Source organism: Trachypithecus francoisi, unplaced genomic scaffold, assembly GCF_009764315.1.
Source record: "Trachypithecus francoisi isolate TF-2019V2 unplaced genomic scaffold, Tfra_2.0 Lachesis_group16, whole genome shotgun sequence".
NCBI lineage: Eukaryota > Metazoa > Chordata > Mammalia > Primates > Cercopithecidae > Trachypithecus > Trachypithecus francoisi.
Window position 1 is genome coordinate 64,128,801 of NW_022681461.1, and position 26,099 is coordinate 64,154,899.

Here is a 26,099-nt window from a genome sequence, read left to right on the forward strand (position 1 = left end):
TTCCCCGTGAATTGTACCATGGAAGCATCTCCTTGTAAGACCCACCAGCTCACTGAGGTTTTAGGAAAATAAAGCACTCTTCCTCCTTACACCTAGCACCATCCTTATGCCAAGGGCTGGGCCTGGGAGGCAGGCATTTTAAATCTGGCACCAAGACTTCTGGGCATGCCCAGTGATCTCCGGCAAACTATGCCTCTTCGCTAAAGCTCAGTTTCCTCAGCTAAAAAACCACACTAAGGCCACCACACTGACCATCGTGAGGAATAAACAAGATGCTGTGAGTGAGGACACCCCACACCAGGCACACAGAAGGTGCCTGGAAATGCTAGGAGAGTTGAGCCGATGCTCACCAGCTTGTCCAAGGAAGAGCTGGCCCTACAGCGATTAACCCATGCAGAAGTCTTCATGTTTCCTAGAGCAACAGAGTGGTTAAAAGAGAGGGCACTGAGGCCTGGCTCCCTGGATTTGAACCCCAACTCCACCACTTTGTGCTATGTGACACTGGGCAAGTTACTTCACTTTTCTGAGCCTCTGTTTTTATGTCTGTAAAATGGGGATAATAATAGAGTAACTTCACTGGGTTGTCATGGGGCTTAACTAAGAGACTCCTGAAAAGGGGTTTAGCCCAGGGCCTGGCCTGGCCTGGCTCGATTGGGGAAAATCCAGGTGTTGCAGGACTTGAAGCTGATTCCATTTGGGAAGACCTGTTTAAGGAAAAGAATGGGCCGGGCGCAGTGGCTCACGCCTGTAATCCCAGCACTTTGGGAGGCTGAGGGGGCAGATCACGAGGTGAGGAAATTGAGACCATCCTGACTAACACGGTGAAACCCCATCTCTACTAAAAATACAAAAAAAAAATTGCTTCTCAGCCTTTTGGGTAAGATCAAGTGTAAAAATACAAAAAAAAATTTGCCGGGCATGGTGGTGGGCACCGGTAGTCCCAGTTACTCGGGAGGCTGAGGCACGAGAATGGCATGAACCTGGGAGGCGGAGCTTGCAGTGAGCCAAGATCGCACCACTGCACTCCAGCTTGGGCAACAGAGCCAGACTCCGTCTCAAAAAAGAAAAGAAAAGAAAAGAAAAGAATGCAAAGTTGCAAATACAATGTTAGGTGTGGAAGTAAATGTCTGGAATATGAGAAGCAATATCATAACAAATAACAAAGACTGACAAACATTCCAAATATAACAAAATCCAGAAAACAATGACATAAAACGATGTAAAAGTAATACAAAAACGATTAGTATTACTTAACTGCCTGATGCATCTGTCATGTTTGGGCTACATACTCTTTGCCACATTATCCGACAACAGTTTTCTAGAATCATTTCCAATAAAAGAGAAAAGACAGATAAATTGGTTTTGCCTGTGACATGGTTAATCAATGGGTGCTTTTTATTGCTGAGAGTTTAGAGGAGTTTCTTTTAGCTTCCCAGCTTGTTATTGGCGATGCCACATCTGTAAAGTCTTTTGACAGTTTCTCAGGTGGCTCCAGCCAGATCACAAGAAAACTCAGCCCTGGATCCTTGCTAGGCACAGTGAGGCAGCTGAACCTGGGTGGAGCACGAGGTGGCTGTGAGACCCGGATCATAGTGACTCCTGAGCAGGGAGCAGAGAAAGCAGTGTGTAGTTCATCTCCTTCTCCTTGAGGCCAAAGGAGGAGGGGCCCAGGTGCTCAACAAGGTCCACCTGGGACAGGTTGTTCCTGGGACCTAGCCTGCAGCCCCTGGACAGACACTGAGGCTAGAGAGTGACTCTTCCAGGCAGGACAGCACTTTTTCCCTCTGGGAAGCATTTGGGGCTTTCTCATGCTCACCCTAATGGGAAATCAGGCCCAGTTTTGCAAGGGGTCCTGCGCACATGAGGACCTGACACCTAAGCTTCGTTAGCTCCTGGTAAGTCAGCCTCTGCACTCAGTGCATGTTGGTTGGTGGTTCCTACGCATGATCTGAGCCAAAAGGCTGAGAAGTGATAGTTGATGAATCCTATAATTTGCTCATCACACCAAGGAGCCCATGTAGGTCACTGCAGCAGGGTGAGCTCTATGTGGCTAAAAGAATAACCCTCTTAAAAAATGCGGTTTCCAGCCCTGAGGTTGATTTCTCACGCATGTCCTGGGTCCATCAGAGAAGCCTAATGGGGCATCTTAGCTCCAAAGGACTTGTTTCAGGGACAAGGAGTCTGAGGCCAGAGAAACTCATGACCCCAATTAGAAAGCTGGCCTTGTGTTGGCGCTGGGGCTGACCTGCAGGACTATGACAAGGCTGGGGGCGGGGGGCGGGCAGGGGTGGAGCAGGGAGGTGGGGTGGGGTGCGAATGGAGGAGCAGCCGGTCTGGTCAAAGCTGTATTCCCGGGATAGAGCGGGGTGTGGAGCTGACTTTATCACAACATGCAGTTGGCGTGTGGACTTGCCCTGACTGTTCTGAGAGGTGCTGCCCATCGAGATTCGTCTCTCGGATGAACTCACAGCCCTGCTTTCACACCAAGCTCTGAGCCATGCATTTCTGAATCTCTCCCATTAAAACAGCATCATCGTTATTATAGGTACTGTGTGTGGAGCATTAACAGATCATGGGCACAGTACGCTTTCAAGAACCCTTTGAGGAGGGTGTTAGAATATCCATCTTGTATATGTAAATAGAGGCCCAGAGCATTAAAGTAACTTGCCCAACATGTACATCTAGGACTCTGCTGATTTACAAGTCTTCGTATTTAGCCTAATTTTCACCTGGAATGCTGGAGCTGAACATTCTCCTTTATAATCAAGGATATGGAGGACTAAAGACTAGAGTCTTGTCCAAGGTCATCAACACCCAGTTAATTACTGCACCCTTCCCCATCCCCTTACCTGTTTTCCTTCTCTTTGCAACACTGTCACTACCTGACATTATATATCCTGTTGAGTCTCTTGTCTCCCATTGGAACAGACGCTCTATGATAATCTTGTTCACTAAAGCATCTCCAGTTCCAAAAACCGTCTGGTGCACAGTAGCCTAGTTCCATGTTTGTTGATGAATCCATGGCAGAGCAGAACTGGAGTGCCTCAGAACTCTCCTTACTCATTTCTTTACCCCAAACACTTGTGTTACAGGAAGGGGTTCTGGATCCAGACCCCAAGAGAGGGTTCTTGGATCTCACTCAAGAAAGAATTGAGGGCGAATCTGTAAAGTGAAAGCAAGTTTATTAGGGAAGTAGAGGAATAAAAGAATGGCTACTCCATAGGCAGAGCAGCCCTAAGGGCTGCTGGTTACCCATTTTTGTGGTTATTTCTTGATTATATGGTAAATAAGGGGTGGATTATTCTTGCCTCCCCTTTTTAGACATATAGGGTAACTTCCTGACATTGCCATGGTATTTGTAAACTGTCATGATGCTGGTGGGAGTGTAGCAGTGAGGATGACCGAGGTCACTCTCATCGCCATCTTGGTTTTGGTGGGTTTTAGCCGGCTTCTTTACTGCAGCCTATTTTACCAGCAAGGTCTCTATGACATGCATCTTGTGCTGATTTCCTGTCTCATCCTGTGACTTACAATGCCTTAACCATCTGGGAATGCAGCTCAGTGGGTCTCAGCCTTATTTTACCCAGCTCCCATTCAAGATGGAGTTGCTGTGGTTCAAAGGGTTCTGACACTTGTGGGAGCCAGGGCCCATGCCAGTCTGGACCCATCACAGTAGCCTGAAAGTGATTAGGGCTCAAGCAGAGGAGGGGTGGGCTCTAGGGGCCTGATGTAGGAATCTCAGGCTGGGAGGAGAATTCTTTAGCCTGCAGAGAGGTGGAGCCCGTGGAGAAGGCTTGGTTTCTCCTGCCACCACGTTCACCCTGCCGGATTCCTGCTCTCCGTGATAATGGCTTTTCCATGGCCTCTGAGTGCATGGCATTCAGCTGAGAGGTTCACCTTTTCCTCTGACGCGAGATGGAGAGGATAGGATCTGCTATAATTCCGTTCAGAGTGGAATTCTGTTTGGAAGGAATACCTTGGCTTCGCCCAGTTGGGGTGGAACTGTGAGATTCTAGGAGGGTGTGTGTTGTTCTGTGTGAGAAGGATTGCAGGTGGCTGGTAGGGAAGAATTCATTTATGGGCCATATGGAAAAGTCTGTCTGACACTCCAGGGAAAGAGAAGCGGAAAAGGAGGAGGGTAAGGGTAGAGTGAGGAAGGTGGAGAAATGACAGGCTGAACAACGTGACCCTGCCTTGCAAAATGCCTCTACATTTTTAGCATAATCTGCACACGTTCCAGGAATGGGGGTGAGAGTGGTTGCATTTGGGAAGCCGTGCAGGCGCTGAGTTCTGCTTAACTGAGTTCTCCAAATGGTCTGGGGTCATAGAATGGATTCAAAGAGAAAGTACAAGAGTATTAAGGCAGAGGGTCTGCGAGATGGCAGGAGGGCTCTGGACCATTGCAGGCTGTGCAACTGGGGCTGGCCAAGTTCACCCAGTTCTCTGAGGGGTGAGACCCAGGGGACATCAGGGTTCTACTCTCCCACTTAAGACAGGGTGTTAATACTTGACAGGTCCTAATTCTGTGCTCCACCCCTTGAAAGGATAATTTTAAAACTTTTCTTTTTCTCTCCTCTCCTCTCCTCTCCTCTCCTCTCTCTCCTCTCCTCTCCTCTCTTCTCTTCTCTTCTCTCTCTCTCTCCTTCTCTCTTTCTCTCTTTCTCTCTTTCTCTCTTTCTTTCTTGCAGGATCTCACTCTGTCACCCAGGCTAGAGTGCAGTGGCTTGATCAAGGCTCACTGTAGCCTGGACCTTCCCAGGCTCTGGTGATCTTCCTACCTCAGCTTCCCCAGTAGCTGGACTACAGGTATGCACCTTCACACCCAGTTACTTTTTGTATTTTTTGTAGAGAGGGAGTTTCCCCACGTTGACCAGGCTGGTCTCGAACTCCTGGGCTCAAGCAATCCACCCATCTTGGCCTCCCAAAATGCTGGGATTACAAGCATGAGCTACTGTGTCTGGCCCAAACCCATGTTTCTTACTGGTGGGTAGGACAGTGAACCACCTGTCTTCAGAATTACACAGTTGAAAATTCAGAGAGACAAACACACAAAGGAAGACATTTTAGACCACATTAGCTGCCAAATGCCTCATATTTTGGCCAGAGAGAAAAAAAATGTTTTAAAAGACCCATTGGCCACCCTGCCAACCCTTCCTCCCTGGAGGCTTGGATTCCAGATTCCAGGAAGCATGTCACCGCCTATTTGTAGTGCTTTGCTAAAGGATGCAAAATGGGCTCATTCGGACGGCTTCCATTTGTAAGTCTCTTTTTTCTTTTCTTTTTTTTTTTTTTTTTTTGACACGGAGTCTTGCTCTGTCACCTAGGCTGGAGTGCAGTGGTGCGATCTCGGCTCACTGCAGCCTCTGCCTCCCAGGTTCAAGGGATTCTCCTGCCTCAGCCTCCCAAGCAGATGGGATTACAGGCACGTGCCACAACACCCAGCTAATTTTTGTATTTTTAGTACAGAAGGGGTTTTGCCATGTTGGCCAGGCTGGTCTCGAACTCCTAACCTCAAGTGATTGGCCCACCTCAGCCTCCCAAAGTGCTGAGATTACAGGCGTGAGCCACTGCACCTGGCCATCCAATTGTAAGTCTTAAAGAAGAGTGACGATTGACCACAGCAAAAAAGGAGGCAGATTCAAGCCATATATGAGCTCCAGAAAGAAGTGGGCTTCGAGAGTTCCTTCTGATGCTAATTTTTGGAATTAAAAAAAATCATAAACACCTGTGTATTTGGAGATGGGATTTGGAGGTATGACTGATTTGGGCTATCCCTGATGTAAGCGCCAATGTTTCCAACCGTGAGAGTTTTCACCTTTCTCTGCCTAACATTCTTTACAATTTGCATTTGATCCTCAGCAGGTGGGGTCAGCAAGGCTAGGGACACACACAGCCAGCCTCTCTGTTGCCTCCTCAGCACACACAGGGGGTTGTAGCAGTGCCTGGGGCTTGATCAAAGAGAATCAAAGTCACGTCCCACTTCTGAGGCATCCTTAATCAGGCTGAGACACAGAACAGATGGGTAAATCTTTAGAGTTCCTCATTTGCATTTATTTGCACTTCATTGTATAACAGGTTCTTATTCCAAATCCCTCCTTTCTTTCCTTCAAATCTGTTTTGAGCATTTGCTAAGTACCAGGCACATTGCTATCTCATTGGATCCTCCCAACAGCCTGTTTTATGGATATCAGTAATAAGAACTAGTGTGCTTTTTGTGTGTGTGTGTGTCCATTTATACTATGCCAGGCACAGTGCTAAGTATTTTATGGACAACATTATCTCTTGTAATCATCACTATTAATTTAATGTGATCCAGTAGAGGTCCACAATCTCTTATCTGAAACCCTGGGGCCAAATGTGTTGGATTTCAGAATTTTTTGGACATGGATTATGTATCATATATAACATTCCTGGTGCAGCAGCACCACATAATAAAATACATCAATATTTATGCAAAGAAATGTTTAAACAGTCTCACTCAGTGGGATAAAGATTATAAATGGCCTCATGTCGGTTATGGCCTTGATGCCAATTGAATTACAAAAAAGGTGTTTGGTTTTCAGAGCTTTCTGGGGTTGTGGATGAGGGCCACTGCTCAGGGTTACCCAGCTTCATTTGTCAAAGTTGAGACTCACATCCCCACATCACTCCAAAGCCTGTGGCTACCACCATCCACACTTCTCTGGAAGTGAGGACATCGGCACAGAGAGGTGGCCACAGCCTTAGGTTTTTGCACCCCAAACCAAGATTTTTCCAGCACTCAGTGCTAGTGCTTCAGATGCAGACTCTAGTGGCTTTTTTTCAGCAGTGGGTATGAGTTTCCTGCAGCCATCTGCCTTTTCTGACTTTGCCATGGGCCCGGGGCTGTATGTGCTGGCTCACATGGTACTTAGACGGAAGAGGCCTGAGACTGAGTTTTATCCAGCAAACTCACCTTCTCCGGTCTCTGGAATACTGCCCATCATAGTTGTATGGAAAGCTGGAAGTTGGGTTATAACATTGAATTCAGCCTGGCTTTTTTGTTTCCAAACAGAGCTCACTTTCTGAAGATCCCATCCTTTCTCTTCTTTAACTGGATTTAATAATAAAGGGTTTGTAAGATATGAGATCTGAGTCTGGAATCATTTAAGAAATCTCTTTGAAAAGAGTTGGAAAATGACCTGTGTCCAGAGGGGACAAATCTAAGTATCATTCTTACTTGATTTCATTCACTCAGCAAACATTAATGAAGTGACTCAAGTGCTCTATGTGAGGCACTGGGGATTCAAGGTTGAATAAAACACACCTCCTGCCCTGAGGAAGCTCACAGACTGATACCAGAGGCAGAGCCACCTCCAAAAACAGCAAGTACAGTAATGTGAACAGAGACAGGGGGAGCCCAAGAAGAGAAGGAGGACTCAGCCGCTGGTTGGGCAGGGGTGGGAGGTGGCTTCACAATGCAATGACATGTGGTGTGTGGCTGGCCTCTTAGCTTCCAGAGGTCCACAGTCTTGGTTTTCTTCCTCCCTCCTGGGCTTCTCCTTCTCAATCCTACTTCAAAATGTTGACATTTTCAGACTTCAGCCCAGGGCCAGCTTCTTTCCTTTTCCTCTCTCTACATTTTCTCACAAGGTAATCTTGTAACCGCTCAAGGGGTTCACCTTGCCCGCTGCCTAGACGGAGCTGATTTATCAAGACAAGGGAATTTCAAAAGAGAAAGAGTAATTCACACAGAGCCAGCTGTGCGGGAGATCGAAGTTTTATTATTACTCAAATCAGTCTCCTCGAAAATCTTATGACCTCCGGAATAATGGCTGGTAATATTTAGAATTCCAGCCCCTCTCATTCTAACTTGGTGGCTGGTGGCCTTTCATTCATTTTACAAGAAGAGTTAGCTTTTGGGAAGGACTATTATTTAAACTATAAACTAAATTCCTTCCCAAGGCTAGTTAAGCCTACGCCCAGGAATGGATGACAGGTTAGAGGTTAGGGGCAAGATGGAATTGGTTAGATCTGATGTCTTTCACTGTCATAATTTATTTAGTTATAATTTTGCAAAGACAGTTACAGCCTCATTAATTTCCTTCACATTAACTACCTTCCATACGTGAACAACTCTTCCAGTTGCATATCTAGCCCACATCTCTGTTGAACTTCAGACCCGAATGTCCACTTGCCTCTTGTCATCTCCCTTTAGGAGTGTGTAGACACCTCAAAATTAACATGTCCAAGTGGGAACTCATTATTCTTATCCCTCAAACCGATTCCTCTTCCATCCAACCCATCTCAGAAAATGCGACAATTATCCAGTGGACTGCTGAGACAGAAACCTTGCTTCTTTCCTCTCCCTTGTCCCTGACACCTACATGACCAGCCAAATCCTATCAATTCTCTTGCCGAGGTATATTCTGAATAATCTACCACTTTCCATCTCTCCACCTCCTTTTTAACACAGGCCACTGTTCTGTATTCTTTTATGTGATGGTCAGTCCAGTGTGATCACCAGAGGAGACACAGGAAAGGCTCAGGAAAAAACAATGTTTATTATGCTCACGGATCCTACAGACAGGAGGCACAGCACACCACATGGGACCACATGGGAAAGACACGAGGGTGGTCAAGAGACAGAAGACAGGGAGCAAGCGGAAGACTGAGGCCAGAGCCCTTATTGGGGTTTCCATGGGAAAGACAGGGCAGGGTGAACAGTTTAGGATGGACTAGTTTGAGTAATTTCAGAGGGCTTTAAGCTCTAGGGATGGCCCCTAGTTGTCTGGTACCTGGCCCTGATGGGATGTTTAAGGCCAAGTCATATTGCCTCCTGGGGTGTGCAGGGCGGGTGAAGATCTACAGCTCAGGACTGGTTCGTTTGTATATCAAAGGCATGCTTCTAGCTGAGCCCTGGCTATCTCTAAGAACTGGCTAGTTGTAGAAGAGGACATTATCCCGCCAGCCAGAGTGGTTTTCGAAGATGTGAAAACATCATAACATATAGCCAAGAAAAAAACATGTATGCAATACAGCCACCCCTTCGTTTTGCCACCTCACTCTCCATGCTGCTGTCAGCTCTGATCCACCCTCCACACCCCAGCACACAGGCAGGCATCTCTGCATGAAGTTAAATCTGGTTATTCTCTGGCTTCCGAGGTGCTTGTGACTCCTTTCCCTCCTTCCCATGCCTTTCATGGTATATTTGCCCTGTCCACCATCCTGTTGCCAACTAGCACCCCTCCTTGGATCCAGCCATGCTGAGGTGCGAGTATTTGTCTTCTTTAATGCTGTCTGTTTAAATACAAGAAGTTTTTTCTCCTGTCAGCCTGTTACAGATGTTGCTCCCAAAATAGTCTCATTCCTTCTTTTGGTGCTTTTCATCCTTTTCCATCCCTCTTTATCCCTTGGGACTCAACTTAACTTTTACCTACACAGTGAACCTTCCCTGATCACCCACATTAAAGTACTTCCTGGCCTGTTATTCTTTACACAGCACTCCTGCTTTTTTAAACAATTTCACACAGTGATCGGGAAATATCTATGCACCTGCTATGCACCAATTTTTTGCTTGCCTGTGAGTGTGATGGGGCTACACTAGGGGTAGCTGGGAAGTGGATGAGGCCTAGCTTGTAAACCCAGGGTCATTTTCCCCTCTGAGCAGGGGAATGTGTTATCAGTATATCAAGGGCATGGAGCTTGGGGTTGGGGTGGCTCCTCACACTCACGAGATGAAAGGTGGGGCGATCAGACTTGGAAGGCAACTGGAGTCCCTGGGAACCATGTACAGCTACTTCCATTGTCTCCTACATCCATGGCAGATAGGGATACCTCCTCTCTGACCCCCAGTATGGCCTTAGCACCCTTGCCAATGTAGGCAGCCTCCTCTATTAACCAACTTGACCTGATCTGCCACTGCAAGTCTATGCAATTTAAGGTAGAACAGACTCCTTGGCTCTAGTTAGACCATCCTGAATGTATTCTTTTGGAAAGAATTAGGTGGGCGTGTAAATTAGTTCAACCATTGTGGAAGACAGTGTGGCGATTCCTCAAGGATCTAGAAGCAGAAATACCAGTTGACTCAGCAATCCTGTTACTGGGTATATACCCAAAGGATTATAAATCATTCTATTATAAAGGTACAGGCACACATATGTTTATTACAGTACTATTCACAATAACAAAGACTTGGAACCAAACCAAATGCCCATCAATGATAGACTGGATAAAGAAAATGTGGCATATATATGCCATAGAATACTATGCAGCCATAAAAAAGGATGAGTTCATGTCCTTTGCTGGGATGAATGATGGATGAAGCTGGAAACCATCATTCTCAGCAAACTAACACAGGAACAGAACACCAAGTACCACATGTTCTCACTCATAAGTGGGAGTTGAACAATGAGAACACATAGACACAGGGAGGGGAACATCATACACTGGGGCCTGTCAGGGGATGGGGGGCTAGGGGAGGGATAGCACTAGGAGAAATACCTAATGTAGATGCGGGTCGATGGGTGCAGCAAACCACCATGGCACGTGCATACCCATGTAACAAACCTGCACATTCTGCACGTGTATCCCAGAACTTAAAGTATAATAATAATTTAAAAAAAGAATTAGGTAAAAACATTTTTTAAAAACCACATCTCACTCTGAAGTTCATTGATTTAATCTGTTCTCTTTTTTTCTCCCTCTTCTTTTTTCCTAGGAGAAAATAATGAATGTCAAAGGAAAAGTAATTCTGTCAAAGCTGGTTGTCTCAACTGTGATCATTGTGTTTTGGAAATATATCAATAGGTAATTATGAAACATGATGAAGTGGTGTGGATGAAAATACTGCTTTCTTTCTATCCTACTAGTATCATCCAAGTCACCAGGTAGAATTGAAATTAGGATTAACTGAAACCATAAATAAGGGATTCCACCCTTCCTGAATCCCTAAGCCCTGGACTGTCTTTAAAACCATTAGCTCTCCCAAGGGACTTCTGGCTAAGTACTTATTTTCCTTCCTGCCTTGTTCCTAATATCATAATTTTTGTAATAGTGGGCTAGATCCAGAGAAAGAGATCAAATTAAGCCCAATGTAATTTTAAATAACTCGTATAATCAAATATGGAAATTACCTTAAGAAATTTCAGACAGGAATTCCTTGAGAAATCCACCCTGAATTTTGAAATCCTAAAATATTTGCAGAGTTTAAAGGAGCAATTTAAGTTCTTGACTTTTGCTGCAAAATACGTACTGAGCTGCTGGTGATTCGTGTGTGCCTGGCTAAACATCTTTGAGTGTGTGTGCCTGTGTGTATGTGTGTTTAACTTTGAAAATCAAAATGAATTAAGCATTTCTAAGTTTTCAAATTAGTCTTTGGATTCACCCCAAATATATGAGCTGCCTCTGTGCCTTTCGAAACTACAATGCCTCGGAGATTCCAGCGGGAGAGGCTTCTGACAGAAGTCTTCACAAGCAGCCACAGAAATGCCTGATGCCTTTGACTCAAAAGACTGGAAAAGTTCAGCCTTAAGGTTCAAAAAGTCTACTGTACAATTGAGTTGTACAGAGCTATTTTGGTACCATTAATATTTTCATAGCGGAGTGTTTCAGTGGCCCCCAAGTTCAAGATGGTAGCCTGGATTAACATTTGAATATCTCTTTTGATTCTTTTTTTTTTTTTTTTTTTGAGACAGAGTCTCTCTCTGTCTCCTAGGCTGGAATACAGTGGCAGGATCTCGGCTCACTGCAACCTCTGCCTTCCAGGTTCAAGCAATTCTCCTGCCTCAGCCTCCCAAGTAGCTGTGATTACAGGCGTGTACCACCACACCCGGCTAATTTTTGTATTTTTAGTGGAGACAGGGTTTCACCATGTTGGCCAGGCTGGTCTTGAGCTCCTGACCTCAAATGATCCACTGACCTCGGCCTCCCAAAGTGCAGGGATTACAGGTGTGAGCCACTGTGCCCAGCCTCTTTTGATTCTTAAATTCTAAGATTTGATGAGCTAGGAGGACTGTCTTGGTTACTAAAAATGGAACTGTGCCTTTAGGTGCATGAGTAGCAGAAGAAATCTCCTAATGCTGGAGCCATTAGTCCCTGTGGTGCCGCACGGATGTAACCACTTCTGGAATGTTGCTTTGTTTCATTCTGCACAACTCATTTTAAGAAAAACATGACAAACTAGCATATGACCAAAGTTAAAAGGGTCTAGAAACTAGGTCTTTTGAATTGAGAAAACTGAGGGGATTTAGTTCAAAGAAGAGATGACTCAGAGTTTGGTGTGGGGACCCTGGGACTCTCTTAGGCAACTGAGGGCTGAGGACATTTCCCACTCAGACTCTAGAACTAGAATGCCCCTTGGGCAAGTTACTCAGCCACTCTATTCTTGTTTAGTTTCCCTATCTTTAAAAACTGGAGATAACAGGCTGGGCATGGTGGCTCACACCTGTAATCCCCAACACTTTGGGAGGCCAAGGAGGACAGATTGCTTGAACCCAGGAGTTCAAGACCAGCCCTGGCAAAATAGGAAGACCCTGTCTCTACAAAAATAAAATTAAAAAATTAGCCAGGCATGGTGGTGCGCACCTGTAGTCTCAACTACTCAGGAGGCTGAGGTGGGAGGAACACTTGAACCTGGGAGGTTGAGGCTGCAGTGAGCTGTGGTCCTGCCACTACACTCCAGCCTGGGTGACAGAGTGAGGCGCTGTCTCAAAAAAAAAAGTTGGGGAAGGGATTATAATAGTACCTGCCTCATAGAGTTGTTGGCAGAATTAAATAAGTTGTTGTGTGTAAAGCCCTGGGAAGCAGTGCCTAGGGCTTAATAAACACTCAGTAAATGCTAGCTGTTATCCTCCTCCTCCTCTTCCTCATCATCATTTTGGTTCAGGCCACTATAACAAAGTACCACAAGGTGGTTTAAGCAACAGGAATTTAATTCTCTCAGTTCTAGAGGCTGGGGAGTCCAAGATCCCCAGTGAGGGCTCTTCCTGGCTAGCAGATGGCCACCTCCTCCCTGTAGCCACACATGGTGGAGAACAAGTAAGCTACTGCCTCCTCCCCTTCTTGTAAGGACACTAATTCCTTCATGGGAGTCCTACTCCCATAACCTCATCTAAACCTAATTACATCCCAAAAGCCCCACTTCCAAATATCATCCCACTAAGGGCAGGGCCTCCACATATGAATTTTGAAGAGATAAAACATTCACTTTGTAACAGTCATCATCATCATGATCTGTTCCAGAGGGCAGAACAAAAAAGGGGATTTTGGCAAACAGAAGAGCTCTAGCAGCTGGGAGAGTCCAACAGAAGAACAAGTGCCCTTTGGGGTTCCTGGCTGGAGTCAGAATGTCTGCTTGGATAACCTTCAAGCTCTGAGTTTGAACACTTGATTAGATAACTTTGGTGTTTGGAATTGTAGCCAAAGTTGTACGTGCATTACTGAGCCAAAGGCTGAAACGTCCATGTATACATCGGCCTCTGAGAAAGAGGGTTACTTTCAGTTCTGGGCACACTTTCTCTACACGGTGGCCACAGCAGGTTCTGGCTGCTCTTCAGGCCAATCATCTGGCACCCGGACTCTGGCCACAACATCCTCTGATGTGCAGAATCCACTTGAACATCTGCAAGAAACTTCAAGGGCAGGAGTTGTTTTTTTGTTGTTGTTTTGTTTTGTTTTGTTTTTTGCCACTTTACGAATTGGCCACATGATAGCTTGAGGTGAGCTGAGGACACTAACCTTACACAGGTAGGCAGCACTAAACTAAAATGGATTAAAAATAACTAACTGAAACATGTCAACCAATTAGTAAATAGAAGAATTGTCAGTAAAGCGTATTGAAAGAATATCATCTAGGATAGCATTTGATTTCAGGCTGGAGGAAAAAATAATCTTCAATTTTTAGAGAATTATAGGAAGCCTTCAAAATTATGATGAAATATCATGATGGTGGTGATCATGATAGGAGCTCCTAGTTATTGAGTGCTTGCATGTGCCAGGACCTTTGCTATGCATTACCGCCGATTCTTTTTTTTTTTTTTTTTGAGATGGAGTCTCGGTACTTTGGAAGGCCAAGACAGGCGCACCACTTGAGGTCAGGAGTTTGAGACCAGCCTGACCAACATGGTGAAACCCCCATCTCTACTAAAAATACAAAAATAGCCAGGCATGGTGGTGTATGCCTGTAGCCCCAGCTACTCAGGAGGCTGAGGCAGGAGAATCCCTTGAACCCGGGAGGCAGAAGTTGCAGTGAGCAGAGATCATGCCACTGCCCTCCAGCCTGGGCAACAGAACGAGACTCCATCTCAAAAAAAAAAAAAAAAAAAAAAGCTCAAGGAGGCAAAAATTATGTTGGAGGAGGATCTATTGTTTTGCATCCATTCACAGATATTTATTGAGTACCCACTACGTACCAGGCACTGTGCTACGATCATATCAAGCAAGGCATTGAAAAGGTGGCATTTGAGTGGAGGCTTAAAGCATGAATACGTGTTTAAAAGCCACTGCAATGTGGATATTGCTGTGACCATTGTGCTGTTGAAGGATTCTGGAGAGGAGGGTAAGGAGAAGGGTTGTTGAAGAGATATGAAAAGTTGGTAAGCCTGAATCTATAAATCCATGGCCTGAGTGCCAGGTAGGGTTCTGAGTGCTAGGATGCAGCACTTGTAGGGGCTTTAAGAGTCTCACTGCCTTCACTAGTTAAAGAAATGCTTTTTGGGGCTGTTCTATTGAAGGCTCTGAGTTGGCCATGGCATTAGGCTCTGTAGTTGATGCTTTGTTTTCTGGAGGAAGATAAATCCTGGGGGAAGGATGTCTGGGCCACGGCATTTCCATCCTTTCAGGGCCTTCGTCATCACCAGATACCTGAGTAGGTGGCAGGAGAGGACCCATCTCTGCAATGGAGAGCTGTCTTCTTAAAAAACAAACAAACAAACAAAAACAAAACAGAATTTGAGGCCAGGCGTGGTGACTCACACCTGTAATCTCAGCACTTTGGGAGGCCAACGGGGGTGGATCTCTTGAGCTCAGGAGTTTGAGACCAGCCTGGGCAACACGACAAAACCCCGTCTCTACAATACACACACATACACGCACAATTTGAGATTTTGCAGAAAACCGTTTCCCCTTGAGATCCTGAAGTGAAAATTTCCAGCCTCCTGATGTCATTGGTTATGTCTCAAAGGAAGGTAGAAACTGGGAAGCAGCTAAAACCCAGGCTCTCAGCTCAGCCCCGGGCTCAGTGATAATGGTTATAAACTCACCTTTCTCAGAATTAAAAGTAACATGATAGGTTTTTATTTCTCTTTCGCTTTTAGCCCAGAAGGCTCTTTCTCGTGGATATATCGCTCAAAGTAAGTGATTTGAATTCTAGATTTCTAGTGGATGTTTTCCCCAGTCACTCTGGCACCCCCTACAGTCCGTTCTTCACATGGCAGCCAGCCTTGGTGCTCGGCCAAAGTGGGAGGATTCCTGGGGTCTGTAAAGTTATTTCTGCAGTCTCCCTAAACTTATCTGTATAGAACCATGGCTTGTATCTTGCCCTCAGTTCTCCTCAAAGTTCTCTTAAGTGGTGTCATTTGGGGAACATTCCTGTCTTGCTGATAAAAAGTATCTGGGGAGATATTGTCTATTATTGTGCCCTTTAAATGTTATATAAAGACCCATGCAAGAAATTGCTCTAAGAATAAGAATCAGGAAAAAAAAAATTGAGCCTCTTGAGAAACTAGTGTGTATCACTAAAATTTTCTTATTTTTTGAAAAGAAAATGAGAGCCATGTAAACCTTTATATTTCCCGTGGTTGGGTTGGTTGTCAGAAAGCTCAGAACAAAGTATTGCACTTAACTGCTTGTACTTGCCCCAGCCTTCATTTCTGATATAATTTATCCCCTGGTATGAAATCCTGGCATTTATGCCCACATGCCATGTGACCTTGGAAATTTGCTGAAATCCACCCAGCCAGTATCTCAGCTCTGAAATGAAGGTAAAGGTGAAACTTTTCTTTGGAATGACTAAGGTCAGGTGAAAATACATACCTGGGTGACTAAATCAATGTATCTCTTTCTGTTCTCTCTTGTGTTTTTTGTTCTCGTGCTGTTTTTCTGTTTATTGTACCTACGTATTGGAAGTCATCTCAAACACTTCCAAGAGTTAATGGGCTTTAAAACAGGTTTCATAATATTATGCCTGGCCGCGCGCTGTGGCTCAAGCCTGTAATCCCAGCACTTTGGGAGGCCGAGACGGGTGGATCACGAGGTCAGGAGATCGAGACCATCCTGGCTAACACGGTGAAACCCCGTCTCTACTAAAAATACAAAAAAAAACTAGCCGGGCGAGGTGGCGGGCGCCTGTAGTCCCAGCTACTCGGGAGGCTGAGGCAGGAGAATGGCGTAAACCCGGGAGGCGGAGCTTGCAGTGAGCCGAGATCGCGCTACTGCACTCCAGCCTGGGCGACAGAGCGAGACTCCGTCTCAAAACAAAAAACAAAAAACAAACAAACAAACAAAAAATAATATTATGCCTGTTCATGAGTTACTTCACCACTGTATTTGTCCATCAGAAGGGCATTGTATCCACTGGCTTTCCTCTTTCCCCATCCTCCAGGAGGCCCCCACCGTTTCTTTCCTTTCTTTTATTTTTATTTTTTTTTAATTTTCTGAGACGGAGTCTTGCTCTGTCACCCAGGCTGGAGTGCAGTGGTGCCATCTTGGCTCACAGCAACCTCCTTCTCCTGGGTTCAAGCAATCCTCCCGCCTCAGCTTCCCGAGTAGCTGGGATTACAGGCGACTGCCACCACGCCAGGCTAATTTTTTGTATTTTTAGTAGGGATGGGGTTTCACTGTGTTGGCCAGGCTGGTCTTGAATGCCTGACCCCAGGTGATCTGCTGGCCTTAGCCTCCCAAAGTGCTGGGATTACAGGCGTGAGCCACCGTGCCTACCCCCGACCTTGAAGAGACTTTCACAACGAATGAGAGTGTGGAAACTTTCTCAAATGGGTGGCTACAGTGGCTTCTTTTTTTTTTTTTTTTTTTTTTTTTGAGACGGAGTCTTGCTTTGTCGCCTGGGCTGGAGTGCAGTGGCCGGATCTCAGCTCACTGCAAGCTCCGCCCCCCGGGTTCACGCCATTCTCCTGCCTCAGCCTCCGGAGTAGCTGGGACTACAGGCGCCCGCCACCTCGCCCGGCTAGTTTTTTGTATTTTTTTAGTAGAGACGGGGTTTCACCGTGTTAGCCAGGATGGTCTCGATCTCCTGACCTCGTGATCCGCCCGTCTCGGCCTCCCAAAGTGCTGGGATTACAGGCTTGAGCCATCGCGCCCGGCCTACAGTGGCTTCTAAGTAGTTTCCTGAACTTCTTGTTCAGCGACCCTCAGATTTCCTGAGGCTGTTACTGCTAACCTTTGGGCAACCTGAATTTTTCTCTACACTTTTACAGCAAGCTGAATTCTGCTGGTTTCTGCTAAAGAAACATGGAAACATGTATTGGTTTTTCATGAAGCCTATAACTTGTTACAGTCATTTTCAACTCATAAAGCTCTTTTATGTATGCTATTTCATTCAGTCTTCAAAATTACCTTTATGGTAGGTCTATTATTAGTATTATTAACTATACTTTTTGGAGGAGAAAGTAAAAATTCAGAGAGGGAAAATGTCCTATCACAGTCACACAGCTAATAAGTGGCAGATCTAGAACCCAGGTTAATGCATTAATACCACCCCCACTCCAGCCCCTTTTTCCCTCCTCTTCCTCTAGGGCCCCCAGGATGAGCTGAGGACTGGGGGCTGCCCAAGGGAGAAGAGACTGAGGGAGCTTCAGGTCTGTTCTCTCTCATTTAGCTAGAGTGTCTCATTTCTGTCTGTTTTATAAATTGGCGTTTTAAGTTTTTTTGTTTTTTTAAAGTAATCTTGGCTATGAAAAGAATTTGGAAACCCTAATTTTGAGGACACCACATTTTCTAAAAACATTTGTAACATTTTTCATTTCTTAGAAACCCAGAAGTTGATGACAGCAGTGCTCAGAAGAGCTGGTGGTTTCCGAGCTGGTTTAACAATGGGTAAGGTGATCAGACAGCAGTCGGTGTTTGCCCACCCACCTGGTGCTTGCAGAGGGTCCACACACAATGGTTTCATGTTCATGACCTTCTCAGTCACTCATCTTTCTTGCTTGTTGAAATTATATGAAGAATATTTTGTGAGTGGGACTAGGACATTTAAGGGTTGGTTTTGTTTTTGAGACAGGGTCTCGCTGTCACTCAGGCTGGAGTGCAGTGGTGCAAACATAGCTCACTGCAGCTTCAAACTCCTGGGCTCAAGTGATCCTCCTGCCTCAGCCTCACGAGTAGCTAGACTATAGGCATGCACTACCACACCCAGATAAATACGTTTTTTGTTTTGTTTTGTTTTGTTTCAGTTAACTTGGGGGCTGAGGCTTGGGCTGAAGTTTATTTATTTATTTATTTATTTTGAGATGGAGTTTCTCTCTTGTTGCCCAGGCTGGAGTGCAATGGCGTGGTCTCAGCTCTGTGCAACCTCCACCTCCTGGGTTCAAGTGATCCTCCTGCCTCAGCCTCCCAAGTAACTGGGATTACAGGTGCCCACCACCACACCTGGCTAACTTTTGTATTTTTAGTAAAGACGGGGTTTCACCATGTTGGCCATGCTGGTCTCGAACTCCTGACAGGTGCTCTGTCCACCTTGACCTCCCAAATTGCTGAGATTATAAGCGTGAGCCACCATGCCTGGCCTGGGCTGAAGTTTAGATTGCAGAAAACACAATCATAAACTAAAATGTTCTTAGAGGAATTGTCTTATCAAGTTTCCCTCACCCCACTGAAATAACCTGAGGGTTGCTGGGTCATTACGTTGCTAACTGCGCTGACTTGGAAGGGTAATGAGGTGAGTGCTGCATCTTTTCATCAAAAATACGTCTTTGTGAATAAACGCTTAGCGCCTAGAGCCTTCTTCTGGTCAGTTCACTTAATGCATGCATCATCTGCCTTGGAACATATTTCCACAAGATTGTCACCAGTTCTCTGACCACCGCAGTCACCTTCCCTGCCTTACCTGGTTTACTTTCCCTTTGTACTTAGGATCCACAATTATCAACAAGAGGAAGACGACATAGACAAAAAAGAGGAAGAGAAGAGACCGAAGAAAGGAAGATGACACAACAGAGCCTCGGCTATGGGACTGGTTTAATCGAAAGTAAGAAAAGCGGCGTCACTCCCTGTGCGGCAAATCCATGGCCCTGCAGGAGGTGGTATGGCAGTGGAGGCAACAGTGCCGTTGAGAACATTCCTGATTTGGGAGAAAGACCCTTAGCACATTAGACCTTTAACAGTAGACATATGTGTATGTGCATCTCTTTGCTTGTGATGTAAAGTATATTTCTCACTGTGAGTTATGGTCAAAAACACTGTGCTAGGCATTGTGTTAGGGAAAGGAGACAGGAGAAATCAATCAACATGGTTATATTTGAGAAGTTCACGGTCTTATAGGGGTTGTTACTGTCATACTAGTATTTGCCTAGATTGGTAGGAGGCAGGATCAACTGGAAGGTGTGGTCCTAGGAGTGAGGAGATGGGAGCTGTCCAGGGTGACTTTGAGACCTGAGAGACTGGTGGGTGGTGGTGCCATTGGCCAGAAAGGGGACTGGAGGAGGAGACACAGGCCTCAGAGCTGGGGGATGTGGGGACCTCCATTAGGAATGCATGTGAATGCAGGTGCTTATGGGACACCTGGACAGAGTCACAGGATGCTCCTGAGCTTGGCAGATGGTATGTGCTGGAGATGTGCAGTGAGGTATCATCAAAGTAATCAGGAGAGAATGGCATCATTTTTTTTAATTTAAATTTTTAATTTTTATTCATTTTGAGACAGGGTCTTGCTCTGTTACCCAGGCTGTAGCACAGTGGTGCAATCGTGGCTCACTGAAGCCTTGACCTTCCAGGCTTAGGCTCCTGAGTAAAGAGGTTTGGTGTGTGCCACCACGGCTAGCTCATTTTTAATTCTTTTGTAGAGACAGGGTCTTACTATGTTGTCCAGGCTGCTCTTGAACTCCTGGGCTTAAGTGATCCTCCTGCCTTGGCCTCCTAAAGTGCTGGGATTACAGGTGTGAGCCACCATGCCCAGCCTGAAAATAGCATCTATCCCATTGTGAAGGATCTTGGGCTCTGGAAAGACTGAATGTATTCTGGCAAATTCTCTCATTGTTTGGGGATAGGGGATCCATGCCAGTGTGGAGGGATGGGACTTTTGGCTTCCCATATGTCATTTGATGATCTGCACAACAGGGTAGGCATCTCTGAAATGCTAAACCACTCATAGAAATGTGAGAAGATGGAAGCATTGTTGCTTTGATAAAGCCACTTAGATGGGGGATTGAGACTCCCCCAGGGGTAGGCTAGATGGGCCAGAGATGGTCCCTAAAGGCCCTTCTAAGGAGAATGGGGCAATTTTACTGTGGCACTTGTGCTTTGCTGAGCAGAACTTGGGAGGTGGGGCTGGGGCTGAATGACTAGGGGCAGAGAGGAGGGACAGACCACAGTCACCAGCTTTCACCCTCTCCACTCTTCCCCTTGCATGGCTTTGTCTCCAAATGAGTAGGGAGCAGATATTTGTTTTTAATTTGTCATTTATTTATTATTTATTTATTTATTTATTTATTTGAGACAGGGTCTCACTCTGCCACCAGGCTGGAGTGCAGTGGCACAATCATGGCTCACTGTAGCCTCCACCTCCTAGGCTCAAGCAATCCTCCCGCCTCAGCCTCCCAAGCCGCTGGTACCACAGGCATGCACCACCATGCCTGGCTAATTTTTGTATTTTTTGTAGAGACGGGGTCTTGCCATGTTGCCCAGGCTGGTCTTGAACTCCTGGTCTCAAGCGATCCGCTGCCTCAGCCTCCCAAAGTGCTAGGATTACAGGCATGAGCCTCCGCTCCTGGACATAAGCAGATTATTGAAAGAATGTTGGTTTGAAGTGTCACCAAATGTAAGTCTTCTCAGGGCACCTAAGTCTATTTCTTGCATAAATGAATGATTGGATGAAGGAATGCATGAACAAATAAATATACTTTGTATAAATGTATCCTTTTTGGCTCACGCCTGTAATCCTAGCACTTGAGAGGCCGAGACAGGTGGATTGCCTGAGCTCAGGAGTTCAAGACCAGCCTGCACAACATGGTAAAAGTCTCTACTGCAAAACAAAAAATCAGCCGGGAGTGGTTGTGGGTGTCTGTAATCTCAGCTACTCTGGAGGCTGAGGCACGAGAATTGCTTGAACCCAGGAGACAGAGGTTGCAGTGAGCCAAGATCATGCCACTGCACTCTAGCCTGGGCAACAAAGCAAAACTCTGTCTCAAAAAAAAAAAAAAAGAGTAGTCTTTTCTGTAAACTACCTAAAGCCACAGTATATCGTGCATATTTCCATATAAAGGTCACTTTGCTTCGATGACACCACATCCTCATTTGTAACTGTCTCCCGAGAGGGGCAGCCCCCTCTTCCCAACTGTCAGAGATTAGAGTTTATGGGAGCTAAGTCCAGCATCCTCTTCTCTGTTCTTTAGACACCATTTTCCAATGTGCTCTCATACATTTTCATGGCATTAGGTGCCATTAGTGAGATTAGATACCATCCCATATTTAAATGTTTAGCCCAGATGTTGCCTTCGAGCTGTGACTTGTGTCTACCTGCTTGCCTGACATCTCTGCATGTCTCACATGGCCAGAACGGATTTCTCAATTCCACTCCACCCTTGCTCTCCTCACTTCCCATCCCAGTAAATGGCTCAAGACACATAGTCTGGGAGACCTTTTCCTCTGTCTACCTCACGGTCTAATTCATTAGCATGTTCTGTCAATTCCTCCTCCAAAATCCTTTCCACTTCATCCCCTTCTCTCCACTCCACAGCCACCATGCCCTCCCTGTTCATGTTGCCATCAGCTTTTCTCTGCATCCTTGTCTAGCCAGCCGGCTGTTGCTTAGAGGGAATTCAGTCAATAATGAGTTGTGTTGGACACAGTGGCTCGTGCCTGTAATTCCAGCACTTTGGGAGGCTGAGGTGGGAAGATCGCTTGTGTCCGGAAGTTCAAGACTAGCCTGGGCAACTTAATGAAACCCTGTCTCTACAACAAAATAAAAAATTAGCTAGATGCAGTGGCGCATGCCTGTAGTCCCAGCTATTCAGGAGGCTAAGGTGGGAGAATCATCTGTATTACACATCTTTTTTTAACCTACTCCATGATTCATAGATTTTTAACGCTTCCAGCTGGGCATGGTGGCTCATGCCTGTAATCCCAGCACTTTGGGAGGTCGAGGTGGGTGGGTCACCTGAGGTCAGGAGTTTGAAACCAGCCTGACCAACATGCAAAACCCAGTCTCTACTAAAAATACAAAATTAGCCAGGCATGGTGACCCATACCTGTGATCCCAGCTACTCAGGAGGCTGAGGCAGGAGAATCACTTGAACCCGTGAGGCAGAGGTTGCAGTGAGCTGAGATCGCGCTATTGCATTCCAGCCTGGGCAACAAGAGTGAAACTCCATCTGGAAAAAAAAAATAGAATTTTAACTCTTCCTCTACCCACTCCTTGGGTACCAAAATGTATCATAAATAAATACATAAAATTTAAAAGCTGCCAATAACCTAGGGAGGTGTGTGCTTTGGTTAGGGGGCCTTTTTATTTTGGGGGAAGCTTTTGTGGAACTCCACACACTGGCATCACACCGTTGCATGCCCTATGTGGAAGGAAAGCATCTGAGCAGCTCTTTCCTGGCACTTTTTCCTCTCTTTTTAGTGCCTCATCTTTGTGATCTTGGACTTCTCTGACAGTTGAAATTGTCAAAGACTAGCTTTTCACATGTGTGAGCTGCCCTCCATCACTTCTTTTTTTGGGGGTTTTGTGGGTTTTGATGACTAAGACTCCTTGATGCAGCGGTTCATCCAGGAAGCTGATCTTGATCTCATTCTCCCTCCTCCCCCTTCTCCCCAGCTGCCTGCATTTTCAGGCTGCTGTGTGGCTTTGTAGTCAGGGTCACTGACTTGTTGGAATTGTCAGTGGAATCAAATAATTAACAGCTGGGAAATAGAATATTTTAATTTTTAATTCAACATTAATTTTTAATGTTGCCACTTTTTCTTCCTGCTTGAAGGAATCCAAGTAACTAAACTGGACTCTAGTTTTCTGACTCAGTCCTTCTAGAAGACCTGGACTGAGTGATCATGTAGTTGAGGTGTGTGTAGCAGGTGGGCCACCTGCTGAGACTGCGAGATTCTCAAGGGGAAGGACTGGGTCTCATTTATCCCATCTCAGTGCTTAGCAGGATGACCTGGTATACAGCAGGGAACTGGGAAATGTGGGTCGAGGGATCAGGCACCCCAGTTGGGTCCTTTATATAAATTAAATGGCAAAAGGCTCCATTCCCTTCTCCTTCTTTCCTACCCTCCACTTCATCTGCAAAATGGGAATGATGATAGCACCCACTTCGTAGAGTGGTCATGGAGATCAAATGAGAGAATAAAAGTCAAGCACTTAGCTCCTGGTGCATAATAAGTATTAAATAAGTATACCTTTTCCTCCTTTTCCTTTTTTAAAAACAGTATTACCAAATGTCCAGCTTATACACAGTTATAAGACTTAGCTAGCGGGCTAGGTTAGAACTACTAAAAGATCTTTGACAGGCTAAAACTAAGATGCAATTAGTGAGATGAAATGAACAAGATAGTTTTAAGTTCAGAAATGGTTACAGAAGTATAAGATAGCTGCGTGGGTGGTTTTCGGTTTTTGGTTTTTGGTTTGCAATCTCATCATTCAACAAAGCTGGGAGTTTTATAGAACTAAAAGCACCACGTAAGCTACTAAAAACAACAACAAAAAAGGCTCGTCATTTCTCAGTGTGAATTGACAAAAATGCCAATGCAAATAAAAATAATTACTTTTTATTTTATTTTGTTTGTTTGTTTATTTATTTATTTATTTCGAGATGGAGTTTCACTCTTGTTACCCTGGCTGGAGTGCAATGGCATGATCTTGGCTCACTGCAACCTCTGCCTCCTGGGTTCAAGCAATTCTCCTGCCTCAGCCTCCCAAGTAGCTGGGATTACAGGTGTGTGCCACCATGCCTGGCTAATTTTGTATTTTTTTAGTAGAGACAGGGTTTCACTATGTTGGCTAGGCTGGTCTTGAACTCCTGATCTCAAGTGATCCACCTGCCTTGGTCTCCTAAAGTGCTGGGATTACAGGCATGAGCCACTGCACCCGACGTATTTTTTAAATGGAAATAGTATTACCTTTAGATCTGGACAAATCTGGGCTTTAACCCCAACTCATCAGCAGAGGAATGAAAAGTCATATAAGAAATAGTGTATATGGTGGCTCAGCTCAGAGCATGGTCTCCAGAGTCAGATGATCTTGTTTAAATCCCAGCTTTAACCCCTACTAGCTGTGCAACCTCAGGCAAGTTATTTGACTTCTCTGTGCTAGCTTCTTCATTGATAAAATGGGAATCAAAATAGCACCTACCTCAGAAGGGTGAGCCCTTTGCACGGTGCCTGGTCGCAAAGGAATTGCTCAGTGTGTGTTAGCTGGCATCATTAGTGACCAGCTGCTTGGCCTTTGACAAGATAATAAGCTGCTCTGAGACTTGGTTTTCTTAACTGGACCATGGACAGGACACATTGCAGGGCTGTTGCAGAGACTAAGTGAGAAAGTGTACGTGATGGGTGCCTGGCACAGGTTGGTGCAGAGTGCATAATAGCTTCTTTCATGATTGAAGGAAACCAAGGGCAACTGTGTCCTCCATGCAGCAGGCGTACCTGGGGTGCTGAGGACAGAGCTAAGTCTTAGAGTTTGAGACTCCGGACAAGATGAGTCAAACCAGGAGAGCACCCTGAAAGTGTTTCCCCTGTCTGCCATCTGGACCAACCTGGGGCAATTTCAGCATTGGGGGCGAAATGTAGGAAAGAGGTCACTTCGAGCTGTGATGGAATCTGGGAAGCAGACCAAATGTGATGCCTGGGGATGGGGTGGGAGGGATGGGGTGAGAGTCAGCTCAAGAACTGCAGGGTGCAGCGTTGGGGGACAAGGGACACTGAGGCTCCTCTTCCACTCTGAGGCTGGGGTGAGGCAGGGGAAGACCCAGCTGCACTCACCAGCCTCGCTGTGGGAAAAACCCAACTTTGCTGATGGGTGGGGGTGTTCTGTGAAAACCCAGGGCTCCACTGGCCGTGCTGGCCTGAGGTATTTGCTAACCTCACCTTTGTCAGGTGAGGCCCTGACAGCCTCACCAGGGCCACGGCAGTGCAACCAGCAGGGATCACCAGGACTTTGCCCCAATCACTTACCTTCCTGAGGTTGAACCAAGACGCTGCCCACAGTGAATCCAGTAATACAAGCAAATGCCAAGCAGGGTGCCAGGCCCATATTGGGGTTTGAATCTAAATGAGCCTGTGCCAGTCTCTGCTTCCCAACGGGGAAAATGCAGCCACCTACCTAGCCAAGAGGGAGTCAAAGCCTCCCCCTGCCTGGAGCTCCACCCTCACACTGGGGCCCCTGCTGCTCTGTGCTTTCTGCATTTACCCTTCAGGGCTTCAGGGTTTTGGGCTTTGTCATAGCTTCCTGTGTTTGTGTTGACCTTGCCAAGTCCCGTTCAAGCTCTCTGAGCACAGCAAAGCACCCTCCCTCTCCTCTCGCCCCTTTTGTGTGCCTAGCAAAGAGGCTCCTGGTCTAAGGAGAAGGTCCTTGCCAGAACCCTGGGCTCCAGTCTTGGTGTTGCTGGGCTTCTATCAAGTACCTTCCTTTCTGGTGCCTTCATCTCCTTGTTTGTAAAGTGAGCAGTAACATCAGAATCCCTTTAATCTGGGGCCTTTTTTGGCCAATGACCAGATTCTCACCCAGATATCCCTCCTGGCAAAAGGCAAATGGAAACAGCTTTTTCTCTTTCGAATCTAATGTCACTCTCTCATCCGCCTGTATCAAGGCTTAGGATCTCTTAGGCTCAGATGACATCCACAGGAATAAATAACACCTAAAGTTGCTACAGGTAGCTTAGGAAGGGGTTGGGAAAGTAGAGAAAGGGATTTAGAAGAAGGAAGAGAGCAAAGAAAGTAGAAGAGGAAAGAAGGTATGAGATGTAGAGATAAGAGCCTCA

At 45.9% G+C, this 26,099-nt stretch overlaps 1 protein-coding gene across 1 annotated transcript in view; it reads left to right on the plus strand.

Moving 5' to 3' along the window:
• Positions 1 to 4,765: 4,765 nt before the first annotated feature.
• LOC117098733 (N-acetyllactosaminide alpha-1,3-galactosyltransferase-like) overlaps positions 4,766 to 26,099 on the plus strand; it is a 29,538-nt gene continuing 8,204 nt past the window's right edge. Inside the window, 6 exon segments of the mRNA XM_033237586.1 lie at positions 4,766 to 4,806; positions 10,679 to 10,767; positions 15,273 to 15,308; positions 17,941 to 18,006; positions 19,042 to 19,080; positions 19,082 to 19,156. Of these exon segments, the coding sequence (XP_033093477.1) occupies positions 10,688 to 10,767; positions 15,273 to 15,308; positions 17,941 to 18,006; positions 19,042 to 19,080; positions 19,082 to 19,156 (296 nt within the window). The 5' untranslated portion in view covers positions 4,766 to 4,806; positions 10,679 to 10,687.